At 43.2% G+C, this 16,956-nt stretch overlaps 1 protein-coding gene across 1 annotated transcript in view; it reads right to left on the reverse strand.

Annotated features, from left to right (window-relative positions):
* Nucleotides 1–16,956, reverse strand: part of prex2 (phosphatidylinositol-3,4,5-trisphosphate-dependent Rac exchange factor 2) — a 230,805-nt gene that overhangs the window by 21,282 nt on the left and 192,567 nt on the right. The window contains exons 37-38 of the mRNA XM_042308946.1: nt 5,933–5,999; nt 5,476–5,666 (exon numbers count right to left, since the gene is read on the reverse strand). Coding sequence (XP_042164880.1) covers nt 5,476–5,666; nt 5,933–5,999 — 258 coding nt within the window. The remainder of the gene's footprint in view (nt 1–5,475; nt 5,667–5,932; nt 6,000–16,956) is intronic.

Genomic DNA, 16,956 nt, shown 5'->3' on the forward strand with positions numbered 1-16,956 from the left:
TGTGTGTGTGTGTGTGTGTGTGTGTGAGCTGCCTGCCTCTCTCTCTGATAGTGCAGTTTCCATTACATTACTAATCTATTGGCCTGGCTTCACAGTGTTTCATAAATACCATCCTGCTATTTCCTTATTTCTACCCTTCTGGAATCCATTAAGATTTCACACAGTCAGATTCCCAAATGGCACCTTATTCCCTATTTAGAGCACTACTTTTGACTAGAGCCCCACAAAAGTCGTACACTATAATGGGAATAGGGTGCCATTTGGGATTACTGCGTTCGTCAGATTTGGAATTGTTCCGGGGAAAAAAGCATGTTATTAAGCTGTATCCTGTACTGCGTCAGAGTTTGATGAATATTTGATTATGGAAGAATTGTTCCATAAACAGTGTTTTGATTAATATAAAGTTAGAGCAGAGTGGTTCTGTACGTAGAAAAACATGGTACCGGGAACCAGGAACCCGTTCTATAGAACCCTCTAGATGGAATAGCATTTAGGGTGGGAAAACAGGCCGACAAATAACCCTAGAATTGACCTGCCTTGTCACGCTACACTTTGCCTGCCTGTATGGGTGACTTGTGGCCAGTTAGTGGTGCTCAAACACACACATCCTCGCTCGCACGCACACACGCACGCACACACACACACACACACGGCTGTGAGTTAATAAAGGAGCAGCAGTCACTAGTCTGACGGGGGCTTTCTATTAGAGCTCAGCCAGCCGGGCAGCTCACTCCACAACACTTTATCACACTGTCATTCACACCACCACACGCAAGTGTGTGTGTCTGTGTGTGTGTGTGTGTGTGTGTGTGTGTGTGTGTGTGTGTGTGTGTGTGTGGAATAGAGACTGAGAGAGAGAGAGAGAGAGAGAGAGATAAAAATATGAAAGAGAGAATGAAGCAGCAGCAGGGATCAGGGGTGACAAACGATCAGGATATTTCTGTCCCCACAGGATGATGAATCGAGACAAGATCTGGCAGGTGAAAGATGGAACCTTATATAGGTAGCGTCCCAAATTACACCCGAATCCTTATAAAGTGCACTACTTTTGACCAGGGCCATAGGGTTCTGGTCAGAAGCAGTGCATGATATAGGGTTGCCATTCGGAACGCAGACATGGAATGTAATAAGAATGGAAGTAATTGACCTGTCGTTGACTTCCCGTCTAAAAAGTGCAATATTCACTTAAAAAGGCACTAACCATCTCTTTAAGGAACAATGAAAGCCATTACTAAGAGTATCGGCTTCATAACTAATGCAGAGGAAGGTATGTTAATAGTAAGTTCTACACTGTGTTCCAAATGGCAGCCTGTTGTCTGTATAAGGCTCTGGTCAAAAGTAGTGCACTATATAGAAAATGGGGTGCCATTTGGGATTCAGACCTATTAATGAGTACATTCAATGTGGTAATGGAGATGCCATAGAAATGTAGGGGGGATATAGAATGCTGGATGGAGACAAATAGAGAGAACATTGTGTGTGTGTGTGTGTGTGTGTGTGTGTGTGTGTGTGTGTGTGTGTGTGTGTGTGTGTGTGTGTGTGTGTGTGAAAGCCAAGCCTGCTAAGTAACTGTCAGAGATTGACAGTATGTGGAGATACAGAGAGGAAGAAAGAAGAGAGGGAGGGAGAGAATAGGGGGACAGTGTGAGAGGAGCGGTGACAATGGGAGAAGGGTACAAGTCACTCCCTCTCTCAATGGAAAGTGTTACCACATACATTGCCAAAGCAAACATACAGATACAGATAGATACCTGGTTGGTCATTCCACTGGCTGTCCGTACGGGTGGTCAGGAAGCGACATATTTTGCAGCTAATATGCCACAGAGTTTTTTCGATATTGGATTATTTCCTTTTCTGTTTTGGTTTCAAAACCTTTGTATTCGTTTTTAAAATTTGGGGGAAGAAAATAGCCCGTAAGTCTTTATAGTTCTGGCAATGTAGGAGAAAATGCAGCTGTGTCTCGACCTCTCTCTGGGCCAGTTTCTATGGACATGTTGTGCTCACTGAGTCCATAGTCCGTGTTTTTCTCCATTTTCTACCAGTCATAGTGGTCAGATATTTGGCTCTAAGCAGACTAGCATTGAAGTTAACTTTGTCTTTCCAATAAGTGATGGATTATTTTCTTTGCTTTGTGATAATTTGGTTGGACCAGTGGTGTCCTGAGGCTTTGTTGCCTTGGTAGTGGTTAGCGAACTTAGCCTCAGGACCAGCTGGCTGAGGGGAGTGGGAGTAGGGCTGTGGCGGTCATGAAATTGTCAGCCGGTTATTGTCATGCATAAGACTGCCAGTCTCACGGTAATTTACCGGTAATTAACATAAACAGGTTCAGCATTTCCAGACCTCCAAGCATACAAGCTACATACTAGAAGAATATGATTGGACTTAGGTGAATAACATAGAAAGGATCATTTTCCCATTCCGGAGCAAATGCACATTATGAAGTGGCTATGTTGAGTGTAAAAGTGATCATTTGAAACAGGTCCTAAACAATAGATTTAGAGTTATTTGGCAACTTTAGTAGTGAATGATACAAATCATGTCGGCCTTAGAAATCAAAACATATATGGGCTGCATGATGCGGCTATGATGCGGCTATGATGCGACTATGATGTGACTATGATGCGGCTATGATGCGACTATGATGCGGCTATGATGCGGCTATGATGCGGCTATTGAAGCTTGGCTCTGTTCCTTGCCTCTGGCTGCACAGCTGTTCTCTCATCAGGTGATCATATTTTTACCCATTAGACTGTTCTCAATTTAATCTGCTCTTTACTAATATGTCAAATTAGTTTAGATTCAGAACGGCCCATTATCAAATGGGGTATAATAATGAAAAAACTAAAACAACAACTGCATTGTTGGTTAAGGACAGTAACCTATGTACTGGAATAGGGAATGGAGGCCACTTTCCCACCGTTTTGCACTCATGTTGGGTAGGCTATTCAAATCAAATTGTATTTGTCACATGTGCCGAATACAACAGGAGTATACCTTAAAGGGAAATGCTGACTTACAAGCACTTTTTTATTATTATTATACCCCTTATTCTTCCCAATTTCGTGGTATCCAATTGGTAGTTACAGTCTTGTCTCGTCGCTGCAACTCCCGTATGGACTCGGGAGAGGCAAACATCGAGAGCCATGCGTCCCCCGAAACACGACCCTGCCAAGCCGCACCGCTTCTTGACACACTGCTCTATTAACCCAGAAGCCAGCCACACCAACGTGTCGGAGGAAACACTGTACACCTGGCTGACCGTGTCAGCGTGCATTGCTCCTGGCCGTCACAAGGAGTCGCTACAGTGCAATGGGACACGGACATCCCAGCATCGTCCCATAACCCGGACGATGCTGGGCCAATTGTGCGGCTGCGACAGAGCCTGTACTCGAACCAGGATCTCTAGTGGCACAGCTAGCACTGCGATGCAGTGCCTTAGACCACTGCTGTGTGTGTGTGTGTGGTTCCCAATCAGAGGCAGCTGTCTATCGTTGTCTGTGGTTGGGGATGACATATAAGTTGTCATTTTCCTTTTGGGTTTTGTGGGATCTTGTTTTCTGTTTAGTGTCTGTGCCTGACAGAACTGTGCGCTTTTGTTTTTCACGTTTGTTATTTTGTTTGAGTGTTTTTTTAATATTAAAATGATGAACACTTTCCACGCTGCGTCTTGGTCTACTCATTCTACCACCAACGAGAGCCATAACAACCCTCCCACAACAACCCTCCCCTAACCCGGACGACGCTGGGCCAATTGTGCGGCTGCGACAGAGCCTGTACTCGAACCAGGATCTCTAGTGGCACAGCTAGCACTGCGATACAGTGCCTTAGACCACTGCACCACTCAAGATGCCCCTCAAAACTGCAGTTTTAAGAAAAATAAGTGTTAAGTAAAAAATAGACAAGTAAAAAATATGAATAAAAATAACAAATAATTAAGAGCAGCAGTAAAATAACAGTAGTGAGGTTATATACAGGGGGTACCGGTATAGAGTCAATGTGCGGGGGGCACCGGTTAGTCGCGGTAATTGTGGTAATATGTACATGTAGGTAGAGTGAAAGTGACTATGCATAGATAATAAACAGAGAATAGCAGCAGTGTAAAAGAGGGGGTGGGGGGGTGACAATGCAAATAGTCTGGGTAGCCATTTGATTAGCTATTCAGGAGTCTTATGGCTTGGGGGTAAAAGCTGTTAAGAAGCCATTTTACCCAGACTTGGCGTTCCGGTACCATCTGTCGTGCGTGCGGTAGCAGAGAAAACTCTATGACAAGGGTGGCTGGAGTCTTTGACAATTTTTAGGGCCTTCCTCTGACACCACCTGGTATAGAGGTCCTGAATGGCAGGAAGCTTGGCCCCAGTGATGTACTGGGCCCTATACACTACCCTCTGCAGTGTGTACGGTAATTTCGCTGCGCCTAAGGTGACATTCCACCCAAACACTGTATCCCAGGGGCTCTTTTCTCCAACCCTATTTCTGCAGCTATCCAGTGCTTCATTTGGGAAACCAACTGAAATCTGTTCGGGAACATCGATAGTAACATGTTTTCACAACTAAACATATTTCATTAAACTGTTGACAGCCCCCCCCCCTATGCGCGCCGTAGAAAGGAATGAAAGAGAGGGGAGGAGATGGAAACTCATGGTGGTGAGACATTCTGCAGCTAAAAGTAATGTGTCAGTCTATTAATTATGAAAATAGAAAAGCCTTATCACTAGGCTATTCAAAATCTAAAACAAATTCACTATAATTGTAGGCTAAATCGGAAATTTGATTAATGTAGGCAAGACCAATTACGTACCAAAGATATTTTACATCAGCATTGTTGCTTGTTTTTCTGCCATGTGTAATACGCGGTTGGCTATGTATTGTATAACGGCACAATAGTCATTATAATTCAGGGTATGCATATGCACGGGGGTATGGGTGTTTTGAACGAATCATCACCTTAGAAAGCGCTGTCCATTTCGTTCTGTTTGGCTTTGAAACAACATCCACAAGGACCATGTTTTCCCCACTCAGCTTCAACCTGCTGTTGAACTTCTTTCTCCAAATTGATCATCAGAGTGCATAAGAGGAGTTTACCGTGAGTCAACGGTCATGTGGAATTCCACTGCGATCATGACTCATAACTGCTGGTCATGCAGTAATACGGTCATCACAACAGTCCGAAGTGGGGGGTCACTTGTTTCTAAATTATTCTAACATTTGGTGGCTCTTCTTTAGATATTAATCAGAAGAGGGAATTGGCCTAATTCTGCTCTGCATGCGATGTTTGTCATTTTTCTCTGTAGCCTGAGGATGCTCGTACAGAGTTCCGCATGCTAGGTTTCCATTGGGGTTTTGTCCCATTTGTCAAAGTCTTGCTTTGTAAGCACAGCGCACACTTTACTGCCATAAAGTGCAATTGGTTCTATTATTCATTTGAATATTTTTGGCCAGATCCCCTCTCTTCCGCTCTCTCTCTCTGTCACTCACCGGTGCACGCCGCTGTTGCACATGACGATGTGTGTGGCTCCGAGGCGAGAGCAGAGTTCTGATGCCACGGTAAGCAGGCCGACTCCTGACGCCCCACAGGCTGTATACTGACAGGCTGCCGTGCGACGGGAGGAGATGAAACTCTCCATCAGCCGGTACAACTCCTCCAGAGCATTCAGAGGACGCATCAACTGGGAGGAGAGGAGAAGGAGAGGTACGAGAAAGGGAGGGAGGGTTAATACTGTATGACTACTGTATCAGACCCTGCGATTGACTAGCGTCCTGTCCAGGGGGTATACTTGTACATCAAGCTGTCTCGCTCTGCAGAAACAGGACCATTGTGCCATGGATCATTCTGGCTCGGACAAGGCTACTTGCTATGACTGCATAACGTGAGTATCAGACCACGACTCCACTGTAACTAACCTATGAAGCTGGCGTTTCCTGATCCTCTTACCTTGTCTATGAGGGCAGCTTTAGGTGTGGAGCTGGGGGGAATGTTGGACTTATCCAGGTAGAAAGCCCTGTAGAGAGGAACACAGGAAGGTCAGACAATGCTGCTCCCTAGCATGACAATGGTTTGAGCTAATGATAAACAATGTTTAACGGACTATTCAGGAGGTTAGGGTAAGCCCTCCACACTATGGCACCCAGTAGCCCTACGTGTTATGCCATATCCTTTGCACCAATTTATTTAACCTTTATTTGACCAATAGGTCAGACTCAGTAGCAGCAGATCAGACCGGCCCAGGCCCTGCTCTGCAAAGCAGGGAAAATAGGGCAGCAGTCCATCAAGTGTTTGTTTTGGAGCTGGGTGGTGTGGTACATCAAATCATCGCTCTCACCCAGTCCAAGCTCCAGATCCTAGCTCAGCAGATATACAAACTAAGTATGTGTCCGGAATGGCACCCTATTCCCTATATAGTGCACTACTTTTGACCAGGGCGTTATGTAGGGTGCCATTTGTGATGCAGACTGAGCATCTCATCTGGGCTTCGTTCCTTCATTCATTCAATGAGCAGGAGGGTGTAGTTTCATAGTGTGCTGGAGGGTGTAGTTTCATAGTGTGGCCACTGGAGGCAGTACTAGCCTGGTTTCTCTATTCTATGGAGATGGCTGGCTGGAGAATGGACGATGTGTGTGATGCTAATGGTGCTGGCTCAGCAGTACGTAAAATCAGTCACAGTCAGTCAACCCCCTCTTATTATACCAAGTGTGTGTGTGTGTGTGTGTGTGTGTGTGTGTGTGTGTGTGTGTGTGTGTGTCCAATTATACTGTACCAAATATGCTTCAAGCTATGAATCAAGGCAGGTACTACAACTATCTACAACCATCAGAGTGCTGCAACCATCACAGCCTCAAGCATTGGAGAGACACACACACACACACACCACACAGAATGGTATGCATTTGCCTGTGGCCATTAGCCTCCTATCCTGCATCTAAGAATCTTCAGTTGGCGATATGCGATATCCTTTCTGCTAGCCAAAGTATTGTTATTCATATGCTGGATAGAGACGTATCCCTGCAGATTCCCATTGACATGTTTCCTAGTGTTTAGGCTTGAGGGTAAACAAAAAAGTGTAATGCCAGGGATATTGTTCATACTGCTGACAATAAAAGCTAATCCATTCATGTTTAGTTTAGTCTGCCCAGTACATGTATGAGTCCCAACTATTCCCTATTTAGTGCACTACTTTAGACCAGGGTCCATTGGGAAGAGGGTACCATTTGGGATTGCAGACAGACTGCCTTGATGTTTATTATCACAATGATATTAAAACAGTTATGGTTCAGGATTTAATAACGCTGTAAATCAGTACTGGCAGGGTGGGGAGGTCAAGTTTATTCTACAAACACACACAAACGCACACACCAGGGTTTCCGTTAGGAAAAGTTGGCACTGGACAAGTGACTGGGAATATTTTAATTTATCAGACATTTAAGCTATTTACCAGCCATCGATATGCATTGGGTACGTAACCCATTAGGCTGTCCGTCCACCCACACAGCCAGCACCATTCCATAAACAACGGATATTGGGTACGTAACCCATTAGGCTGTCCGTCCACCCACACAGCCAGCGCCATTCCATAAATGACGGATATTGGGTACGTAACCCATCAGGCTGTCCGTCCACCCACACAGCCAGCGCCATTCCATAAATTCCGACGGATATTGGGTACGTAACCCATCAGGCTGTCCGTCCACCCACACAGCCAGCGCCATTCCATAAACGACGGATATTGGGTACGTAACCCATTAGGCTGTCCGTCCACCCACACAGCCAGCGCCATTCAATAAACAACGGATATTGGGTACGTAACCCATTAGGCTGTCCGTCCATCCACACAGCCAGCGCCATTCCATAAACGACGGATATTGGGTACGTAACCCATTAGGCTGTCCGTCCACCCACACAGCCAGCGCCATTCCATAAACGACAGATATTGGCTAAATGAGCCACATTTACGTGTCCTTAAAAACAGCCTATAACTAATTACAAAAACACTATTTCCATCTGTAGCATATGCAAAACATTAGAGCATATTTTCTTTCACGATTTTTGCTTTCCTAAAACAAATATTGTCCACCACACTGTTCAGCTATTAGAGATATGAGCACTAAATGCATCAGGGTACTGCATAGGCCTATTGATTTAGGCGTCCACTGTATTAGGTCTATCCATTTTGGGGGTCAAAAAATATAAGAAGGAAGAGAAGCTTAGTCCTAGCCCCAGAGAGAGAGATAAGAGATATGCCGGGGGCTTGCTACGACACAACATGAATTTCAGATAGGCTACTGCGTCTGCTTTAGAGATATAGGAGTTTATTTTTATTTATTTATTTATTTTATTTCACATTTATTTAACCAGGTAGGCAAGTTGAGAACAAGTTCTCATGTACAATTGCGACATGGCCAAGATGAAGCAAAGCAGTTCGACACATACAATGACACAGAGTTATACATGGAGTAAAACAAACATACAGTCAATAATACAGTAGAAACAAGTCTATATACGATGTGAGCAAATTAGTTGAGATAAGGGAGGTAAAGGCAAAAAAAGGCCATGGTGGCAAAGTAAATACAATATAGCAAGTAAAATACTGGAATGGTAGATTTGAAGTGGAAGTAGAAATAAAAATAATCGGGTGCAAAGGAGCAAAAATAAATAAATATATAAAATAAAATAAATTCAGTCGGGAAAGAGGTAGTTGTTTGGGCTAAATTGTAGGTGGGCTATGTACAGGAGCAGTAATATGTGAGCTGCTCTGACAGCTGGTGCTTAAAGCTAGTGAGGGAGATAAGTGTTTCCAGTTTCAGAGATTTTTGTAGTTCGTTCCAGTCATTGGAAGCAGAGAACTGGAAGGAGAGGCGGCCAAAGAAAGAATTGGTTTTGGGGGTGACCAGAGATATACCTGCTGGAGCACGTGCTACAGGTGGGTGATGCTATGGTGACCAGCGAGCTGAGATAAGGGGGGACTTTACCTAGCAGGGTCTTGTAGATGACATTGACCCAGTGGGTTTGGCGACGAGTATGAAGCGAGGGCCAGCCAACGAGAGCATACAGGTCGCAATGGTGGGTAGTATATGGGGCTTTGGTGACAAAACGGATTGCACTGTGATAGACTGCATCCAATTTGTTGAGTAGGGTATTGGAGGCTATTTTGTAAATGATATCGCCGAAGTCGAGGATTGGTAGGATGGTCAGTTTTACAAGGGTATGTTTGGCAGCATGAGTGAAGGATGCTTTGTTGCGAAATAGGAAGCCAATTCTAGATTTAACTTTTGATTGGAGATGTCTGGAAGGAGAGTTTAGAGTCTAACCAGACACCCAGGTATTTGTAGTTGTCCACGTATTCTAAGTCAGAGCCGTCCAGAGTAGTGATGTTGGACAGGCGGGCAGGTGCAGGCAGTGATCGGTTGAAGAACATGCGGGCAGGTGCAGGCAGCGATCGGTTGAAGAACATTTAGTTTTACTTGTATTTAAGAGCAATTGGAGGCCACGGAAGGAAAGTTGTATGGCATTGAAGCTTGCCTGGAGGGTTGTTAACACAGTGTCCAAAGAAGGGCCAGAAGTATACAGAATGGTGTCGTCTGCGAACAGGTGGATCAGAGACTCACCAGCAGCAAGAGCGACATCATTGATGTATACAGAGAAGAGAGTCGGTCCAAGAATTGAACCCTGTGGCACCCCCATAGAGACTGCCAGAGGTCCGGACAGCAGACCCTCCGATTTGACACACTGAACTCTATCAGAGAAGAGGTTGGTGAACCAGGCGAGGCAATCATTTGAGAAACCAAGGCTGTCGAGTCTGCCGATGAGGATGTGGTGATTGACAGAGTCGAAAGCCTTGGCCAGATCAATGAATACGGCTGCACAGTTGTTAAGGGCATTTTTATCAATAATGACTAATTATGTATACATTTCAATCAGGACTGACTAATCAGAATACTATTATGTTACTGCATATGTATGAATTTTCTTTTTAATCCTAGTACTGAATATAATGTGTGTAAATATAATCAAGAATTAGAACAATGACTGTCTATTCCTTGGTAGAAATGAATTAACTATATCGCCAGACTGGCTAGAATGCTTATCTACACAGGCTGGCCTTGGCTCTAGACGATGTGAGAAGGCTTGAGAACTATACAGCCTTTGTACCAGTGTCAAGAAGAGACGGAACAGTTAGAAAACGCTGACGTCATTTTCAGTTTATAACCTGTGGTAAAATGTATCATGGGCAGTACTCTCGAGAATAAATGCTGCTGGTTGATTTTTATGACTGGTCTCCGTCCATTTTATACAAATAAGAGTCTTACAAATTCTTATGAATTGACAGAGTGTTTAATTTTAATTGGGTATTAAAACATAGAGGAATATAATTCCTGCAACAACAGTACTGTTTCTTATCGATGCCAGTTAAGATATCGTTTAGGACCTTGAGCGTGGCTGAGGTGCACCCATGACCAGCTCTGAAACCAGATTGCACAGCAGAGAGGGTATGGTGAGATTCGAAATGGTCGGTAATCTGTTTGTTGACTTGGCTTTCGAAGACCTTAGAAAGGCTGGGTAGGATAGATATAGGTCTGTAGCAGTTTGGGTCATGAGTGTCCCCCCCTTTGAAGAGGGGGATGACCGCAGCTGCTTTCCAATCTTTGGGAATCTCATACGACACGAAAGAGAGGTTGAACAGGGTAGTAATAGGGGTGGCAACAATTTCGGCAGATCATTTTAGAAAGAAAGGGTCCAGATTGTCTAGCCCGGCTGATTTGTAGGGGTCCAGATGTTGCAGCTCTTTCAGAACATCAGCTGACTGGATTTGGGAGAAGGAGAAATGGGGAAGGTTTGGGCGAGTTGCTGTGGTTTTTTTTACATTCTGTTGAGACATTTTCATTAGAAAAATGGAGTACAGAAGGATGCTAATTCGTACATTTTTAATATGAATATTTTAAAAATAAAGATAAGCATTTTATTGTTAGATTATAGGAGTAACTCCAGTAGGCCAAAAAACATTCTTCCTCACCTCTAGTTCAACTGTCGGAGTCGGTCGGAGCGTCGCTGCGCACTGCCTCATATCAAATCAAATCAAATGTATTTATATAGCCCTTCGTACATCAGCTGATATCTCAAAGTGCTGTACAGAAACGCAGCCTAAAACCCCAAACAGCAAGCAATGCAGGTGTAGAAGCACGGTGGCTAGGAAAAACTCCCTAGAAAGGCCAAAACCTAGGAAGCAACCTAGAGAGGAACCAGGCTATGTGGGGTGGCCAGTCCTCTTCTGGCTGTGCCGGGTGGCACAAGCCTGCAGTATATCATAGGCCTGCAGTATAATAGGCTAATAGCCACACCACACCTTCAAAAAGTTTCTAAACTTTATTAGGGTAATATCAAAAGTAAATCAAGCCATTGTTTATAGGGAAAATACGAGCAGCATATTATATTCCGGAAAACACAACATTATAGTTGGAACTTAATTTGGCCAAAGAAATGGCTCAACAGAATTAAACAAAATGCTTGCAAACTGGTTTAAAACCTTCACAAAAGTTTTGAACAGCTAATATTGCAGTAATTACCAAGAAAGGCTAGTGCCTACCGTACCTAACAAATGAAAGGATAATTATATTTATTTTGCAACAGGCACACAAAAAAAAAAACTTAATTTAGCCAATGAAAATGTCTCAACAGAATGTTAAAAAAACAACACATTTTGCATATGTAGCCCTTTCCTATCGTCAAATTACCTCGTGACCTCATGGGTGGAATGTTATTCATAGTTTTCATAATTAATCATCTTTTTTTTACATTTTTGTTTTTTTACACAGAAAATCCAGTGTTTATATATCAAACGGTTTTATTATATTTCAGTCTTCTGTGATGTATATAAAGTGTAATATCGAGATGCAAATACAAAATGTAATACATTTCAACTCTACATCTGACATGGTACAGGTGTCTTCTTTTTGTTAAGCCCATAATCATGTGTGTGAGGTGTATAGTTTTGTTTCAAAGTAGATTTGTTTAAGACTACCAATAAACACTCTGTGTGACCCTGACTGAGCCCATAGCAGTAACAGGTTATAAAGAACTGGCTTGGATTAATAAATATCCCTACAATAATATAAAATAATAATACGTGTAAAACAAATGACTATATATATATATATATATATATATATATATAAAAAATCTATTTAAAGAAAAAAAAAAATCTATCCAAAATTGCATCCTACCTGGAGAGTTGAACATTACTCAATAGAGAAAATGAGTAGACCTATCATCTTATAAAGTAATTCACAGTGCTTTATTAAAAATGACAAACTTGGCTGAAAGCAGTGGTATATCAGACCGTATACCACGGGTATGACAAAACATGTATTTTTACTGCTCTAATTAAGTTGGTAACCAGTTTATAATAGCAATAAGGCACCTCTGGGGTTTGTGGTAGATGGCCAATATACCACGGCTAAGGGCTATATCCAGGCACTCCGCATTGCACCGTGCTAAAGAACAGCCCTTAGCCGTGCTATATTGGTCATATACCACACCCTCTGGGCTTATTGCTGAAGTGTAATAGACTACCGAGATGGTATTGAAGAAATAAGTTGTTTCATCACCCTGTGATTCAAAATATTTGAATATGCAACCTAATTCAGTGATTGTCATGAATTGTGGGTAGACACTTATGCTACTGTTGTTATATTTCACTTTTAAAATAGAGCGACATCATTTTGGGATATTTTTGTTGTTCAATGGAGATTCATTTTCCTGCATCTTTACATGCTCTAATATCATAGGCTAATTTATTTGGGGCTAATTCACCACATGAGTAAGTGGAAACTCAAAACAGATCATCATAACTCATAGTAGCCGTGTACTAATCTAAAATTACATTTAATGTCCAATGTTGCAGTTGTAGCCTACCGCCCAATGAGGCCTATGCACTCGCAATGGCCAATCCGCATTTCGCAGGCTCCGTATCTCAAAGCCATATCCAATATCTTCGCATAATTGTTGCTACTGAACTCACAATTGAGAGTTGAGAAATAAAAAAGTATTGTATATCTACAGAAAGCTGAGAGCATCTTCTCTCCATCTGTAACAACAGGATAGCTTCCTTGCAAACAGAATACTTTTGTTTCTCCCTAGGCCAATGCTCCTCTCTCGCTCTCTCCTCAGCAGCAGGGCAGCCCTGGATAATTTGGCAGGCTACAATTGTATTTATCGGCCAAAAGCCGTCAATTACCGGCAAACAGAAGCCCTGGCACACAGCACAGTTACATCATCGGCACCATAGCATTATCCTTTAACTTGCAGTCTCCCAAAGCTAAATGACTATGAGGGAAGTTTACTATTGGTTCAGGCAGAGTTAACGGTCCATGTAATTGGTTCAACACTGGCTTATCATTCACAAAATGCTTGAGATAGCGCAGGAGTTATGCTGAGCTTTCGGCTAGAAACGTTATTCACTTCAATCCCCCCCATCCATAAACAGTTTGCAAACACATATAATGGCATAGGGCCAATAACAAACATTAATCATTTAAAAGGGTTGATGGGTGGTTCTCTGCAAATTCCTATTTGCTAAATATGAGATTTTGTCATTCAGACTCATGCTGTTTGCTGTTTGCACTTGGTAACTATTGTGTGTGTGTGTGTGTGTGTGTGTGTGTGTGTGTGTGTGTGTGTGTGTGTGTGTGTGTGTGTGTGTGTGTGTGTGTGTGTGTGTGTGTGTGTGTGTGTGTGTGCAAAGAGATGTGTGCGGACAAACAAAAAGGCTGGAGTGCATCAAAGCCAGTATCCTCCTTACATTATCCAAGAAGCGATGACAAAAAAAAAAAAACATTAATCTTGCTCCAAAAATAATTTGACTTCATATTGTAGGCATTAAATCTATGTTTTACTAGCATAAAACAAAATGAAAGTCAACAAGACAATAACACTCAAAAGTTACCCCATAAAAGTTCTAAATATAGGCCCTGCTACAGGCCTGCTTTGCATCTTACCATTTAGTCCCTACACCACAACCCATTCACACTCCAATATCTCTCTTTCTGCCCAATAAAATTATATCATCACACAAAACTGGTCTGCCCAAATGGCACCCTATTCCATGCATAGTGCACTACTTTTGACTATATAGGGAATAGGATGCCATTGTGGACACAGCCCTGCTCTGTCAGATAGGAATCAACTTCAATCTGAATGGACCACTCTGCCTCTGACTGAGCCTCCAATCGCACCCTATTCCCTATATTGTGCACTACTTTTGACCAGGAACCCATAGGGAATATGGTGCCATTTGGGATGAACCCTCTGTCTCAACACTGCTGCTTACACTTTTCTGTTAAAGCAAAGAAAATGTAACATCCTTCTAGATGCATTTTGCCAAGCCAAGGTCATATTACCCACTGATTATACCATAGACAAATATACTGCCCACCATGAAGAGAGAGGAGCCTGGAGGGCATTGTCTGTGTCCCAAATGGCACCCTATTCCCTATGCACTGCACTACGTTTGACCAGGGCCCATAGGGATTATTTTGGGAATAGTGTGCCATTTGGGACCTAATCCTTGATGACTAACTAATAATAAGGGCAAACATTAGGTCAGGATGATATCCTTTGGGTGTTTTGGTAAGTGAAGCCAATTTAAAAGGGACATCATTCGGTCAACGGATGGCAATTGGGTGGTTGGGAAAAACCCTATTTTGGGAACTGGGAAATTATAGTCAGCCCACACATGCAGTACTGTAACTATATACACATGTTGGTACAAGGGGATACCCATATAATCACATATCACAGTATAGGATCTCCGTGGGGTTATTGGCATGGCTGATGTATATGAGATTGTGAAACACGAGGAGCCCTGACATCACAGTTTCCTTTCCCACTGACGCTGGTGACACCCTCGCAGTTTTATCCATGCTCCTTTGCTCAATTCTGAACCCTTACGTGGAGACTGAATGAGTCTGTGTGTGCGTGAGTGTGATAGCGTACGTGTGTGAGAACATAGAGGCCAGGGACAGCCCCCCCTCCTTGCAGTCTGGGCAACAGCTCAACCTCCCAGAACACTCCGGAACCCTCTAGAGGAATTCTAGAATGACAAAAGACTCGTAAGTTTAACCACATTCTAACCAGTTCCAACGGTCCGAGGGGGGAAGCATTGGGATTAACAATGCCCTGTGTTCACTCTTGGGCCATTCCCTTTCCACCAGGTGGAAACAAAAGGAAAAGCCTTGGTAGCCATCTGTGTGTGAACTGTACAGGAGTTCTATGGGTCTACTTCATCTTGTTTGGTGATTTCCCAGGGTTGTTTCTCGGTCTACATCCCAAATGACACCCTATTCCCAACATAGTGTACTACTTTTGAACATAGCACATAGGGAATAGGGGGCCATTTTGTGTGTGTGTGTGTGTGTATGTATAAGAGGCTATTGGAGTCCTAGGGGAACTGTAGTGGGGCAGCAGGCTCAGTGTTAAAGCCTCCTCTGTAGTAACTAATGGGCTACTTCTTCCACCACATACATTTTTACACAGGGCCTTAATAGAGGATTTGGACGGCAGCCAAGGATGCCCTATGGCTTTCAGCCCAGCGCATTTGACTGAGGCCTTCCTCCAAGGAGACTTAACTCTGTATGCGTCCCATATAGCATCCTATTCCCTATGTAGTGGACTATATAGGGCAGTGCTTGTCCAGGGCTACAATAAAAATGCCTACCGTTGGGGGTACTTGAGGACTGGAGTTGGGAAATACTGATATAGGGAATAGGGTGCCATTTGGGACACAAACCACTTTGTTTCATCTTCTCTTAACAAAAGGAAAATACTCCAGGCTCTTTCCCAGGCAGGCCACGCTCATTACAATCAGTAGGAACGGACTGTGTGTGTGTGTGTGTGTTCGAGTGGTTGTAAGGCACATATGTTTTCTGCGTTTCAGACAAAGCTAGCGTGGGAATCTGAATAGTGGCGTGCAGTCTACTGAGGCACATCAATGAAACAAACAGAGCTGAAGCAGTGAGTACAGAAACCCTGGGAGTAACGTTGCCATGCTTAAAGTACCATGCTTAAAGTACAATGCTTAAAGTACCATGCTTAAAGTACCATGCTTAAAGTACCATGCTTAAAGTACCATGCTTAAAGTACCATGCTTAAAGTACCATGCTTAAAGTACCATGCTTAAAGGAGCTGCCCAGGGAAAATATCCCCTTAATCTGTTAACTCATACCCAAATAATGTTAACGCTTCCTATACTTGTATTTGTTACCAAAGCATATATTATAGAGGAAAATACACTTCAAAAAGCCCAAGTGAAACGTGTATTTCAAACAGACCATTTCAAAAATGCTTACTACTTTCTCAGAGGATGATGTCATGTTTTCTCATTGACTGAGCTGGTCAATCAGCTGTTGACTTGTCATCAATATTTTTATTGACCAGTATATGCCAACACCATTCTGTTGTTGGGGTACGCCCACACCATACAAACACAGAAAAGCTTTAGGTTACGACCGTAACCCCGGTTCCCTGATAGTACGAGTGAGGCATTTCCCTCATACTCTATAAAAAGGTCCATGCAGCGTCTCCGAGTCAAAACAAGCAACATCTCTTCCTTGCTCATTCAAGGAGGGTGTTCTGGTGAAATACCTCACTCATACTATCAGAGAACCGGAGTTACGGTCATAACCTAAAGTTCTCGTTCAAGGATTCGTTTCCATATTTCATCCATGGGATATGCTGACTCCCGTATTGCCAGACGAGCTTACCCTGACGACTGACTGCCCTGTGCGACTTATCACACAAAATATGCCCTGCCCCTCAGAAGATCCTACACGTAATACAGTACGCATCAGAGTTGGTGCAGTGATATCCAGTCTACTGTATAAAAAAACATTGCCAATGTACGAAGTCCGTACAAATATCTTGGCTAGATGGGCCCTTAAATAAAGGCCAGGATTTAGCCATTCTTCTGG

Source organism: Oncorhynchus tshawytscha, linkage group LG29, assembly GCF_018296145.1.
Source record: "Oncorhynchus tshawytscha isolate Ot180627B linkage group LG29, Otsh_v2.0, whole genome shotgun sequence".
NCBI classification, from domain to species: Eukaryota; Metazoa; Chordata; class Actinopteri; order Salmoniformes; family Salmonidae; genus Oncorhynchus; species Oncorhynchus tshawytscha.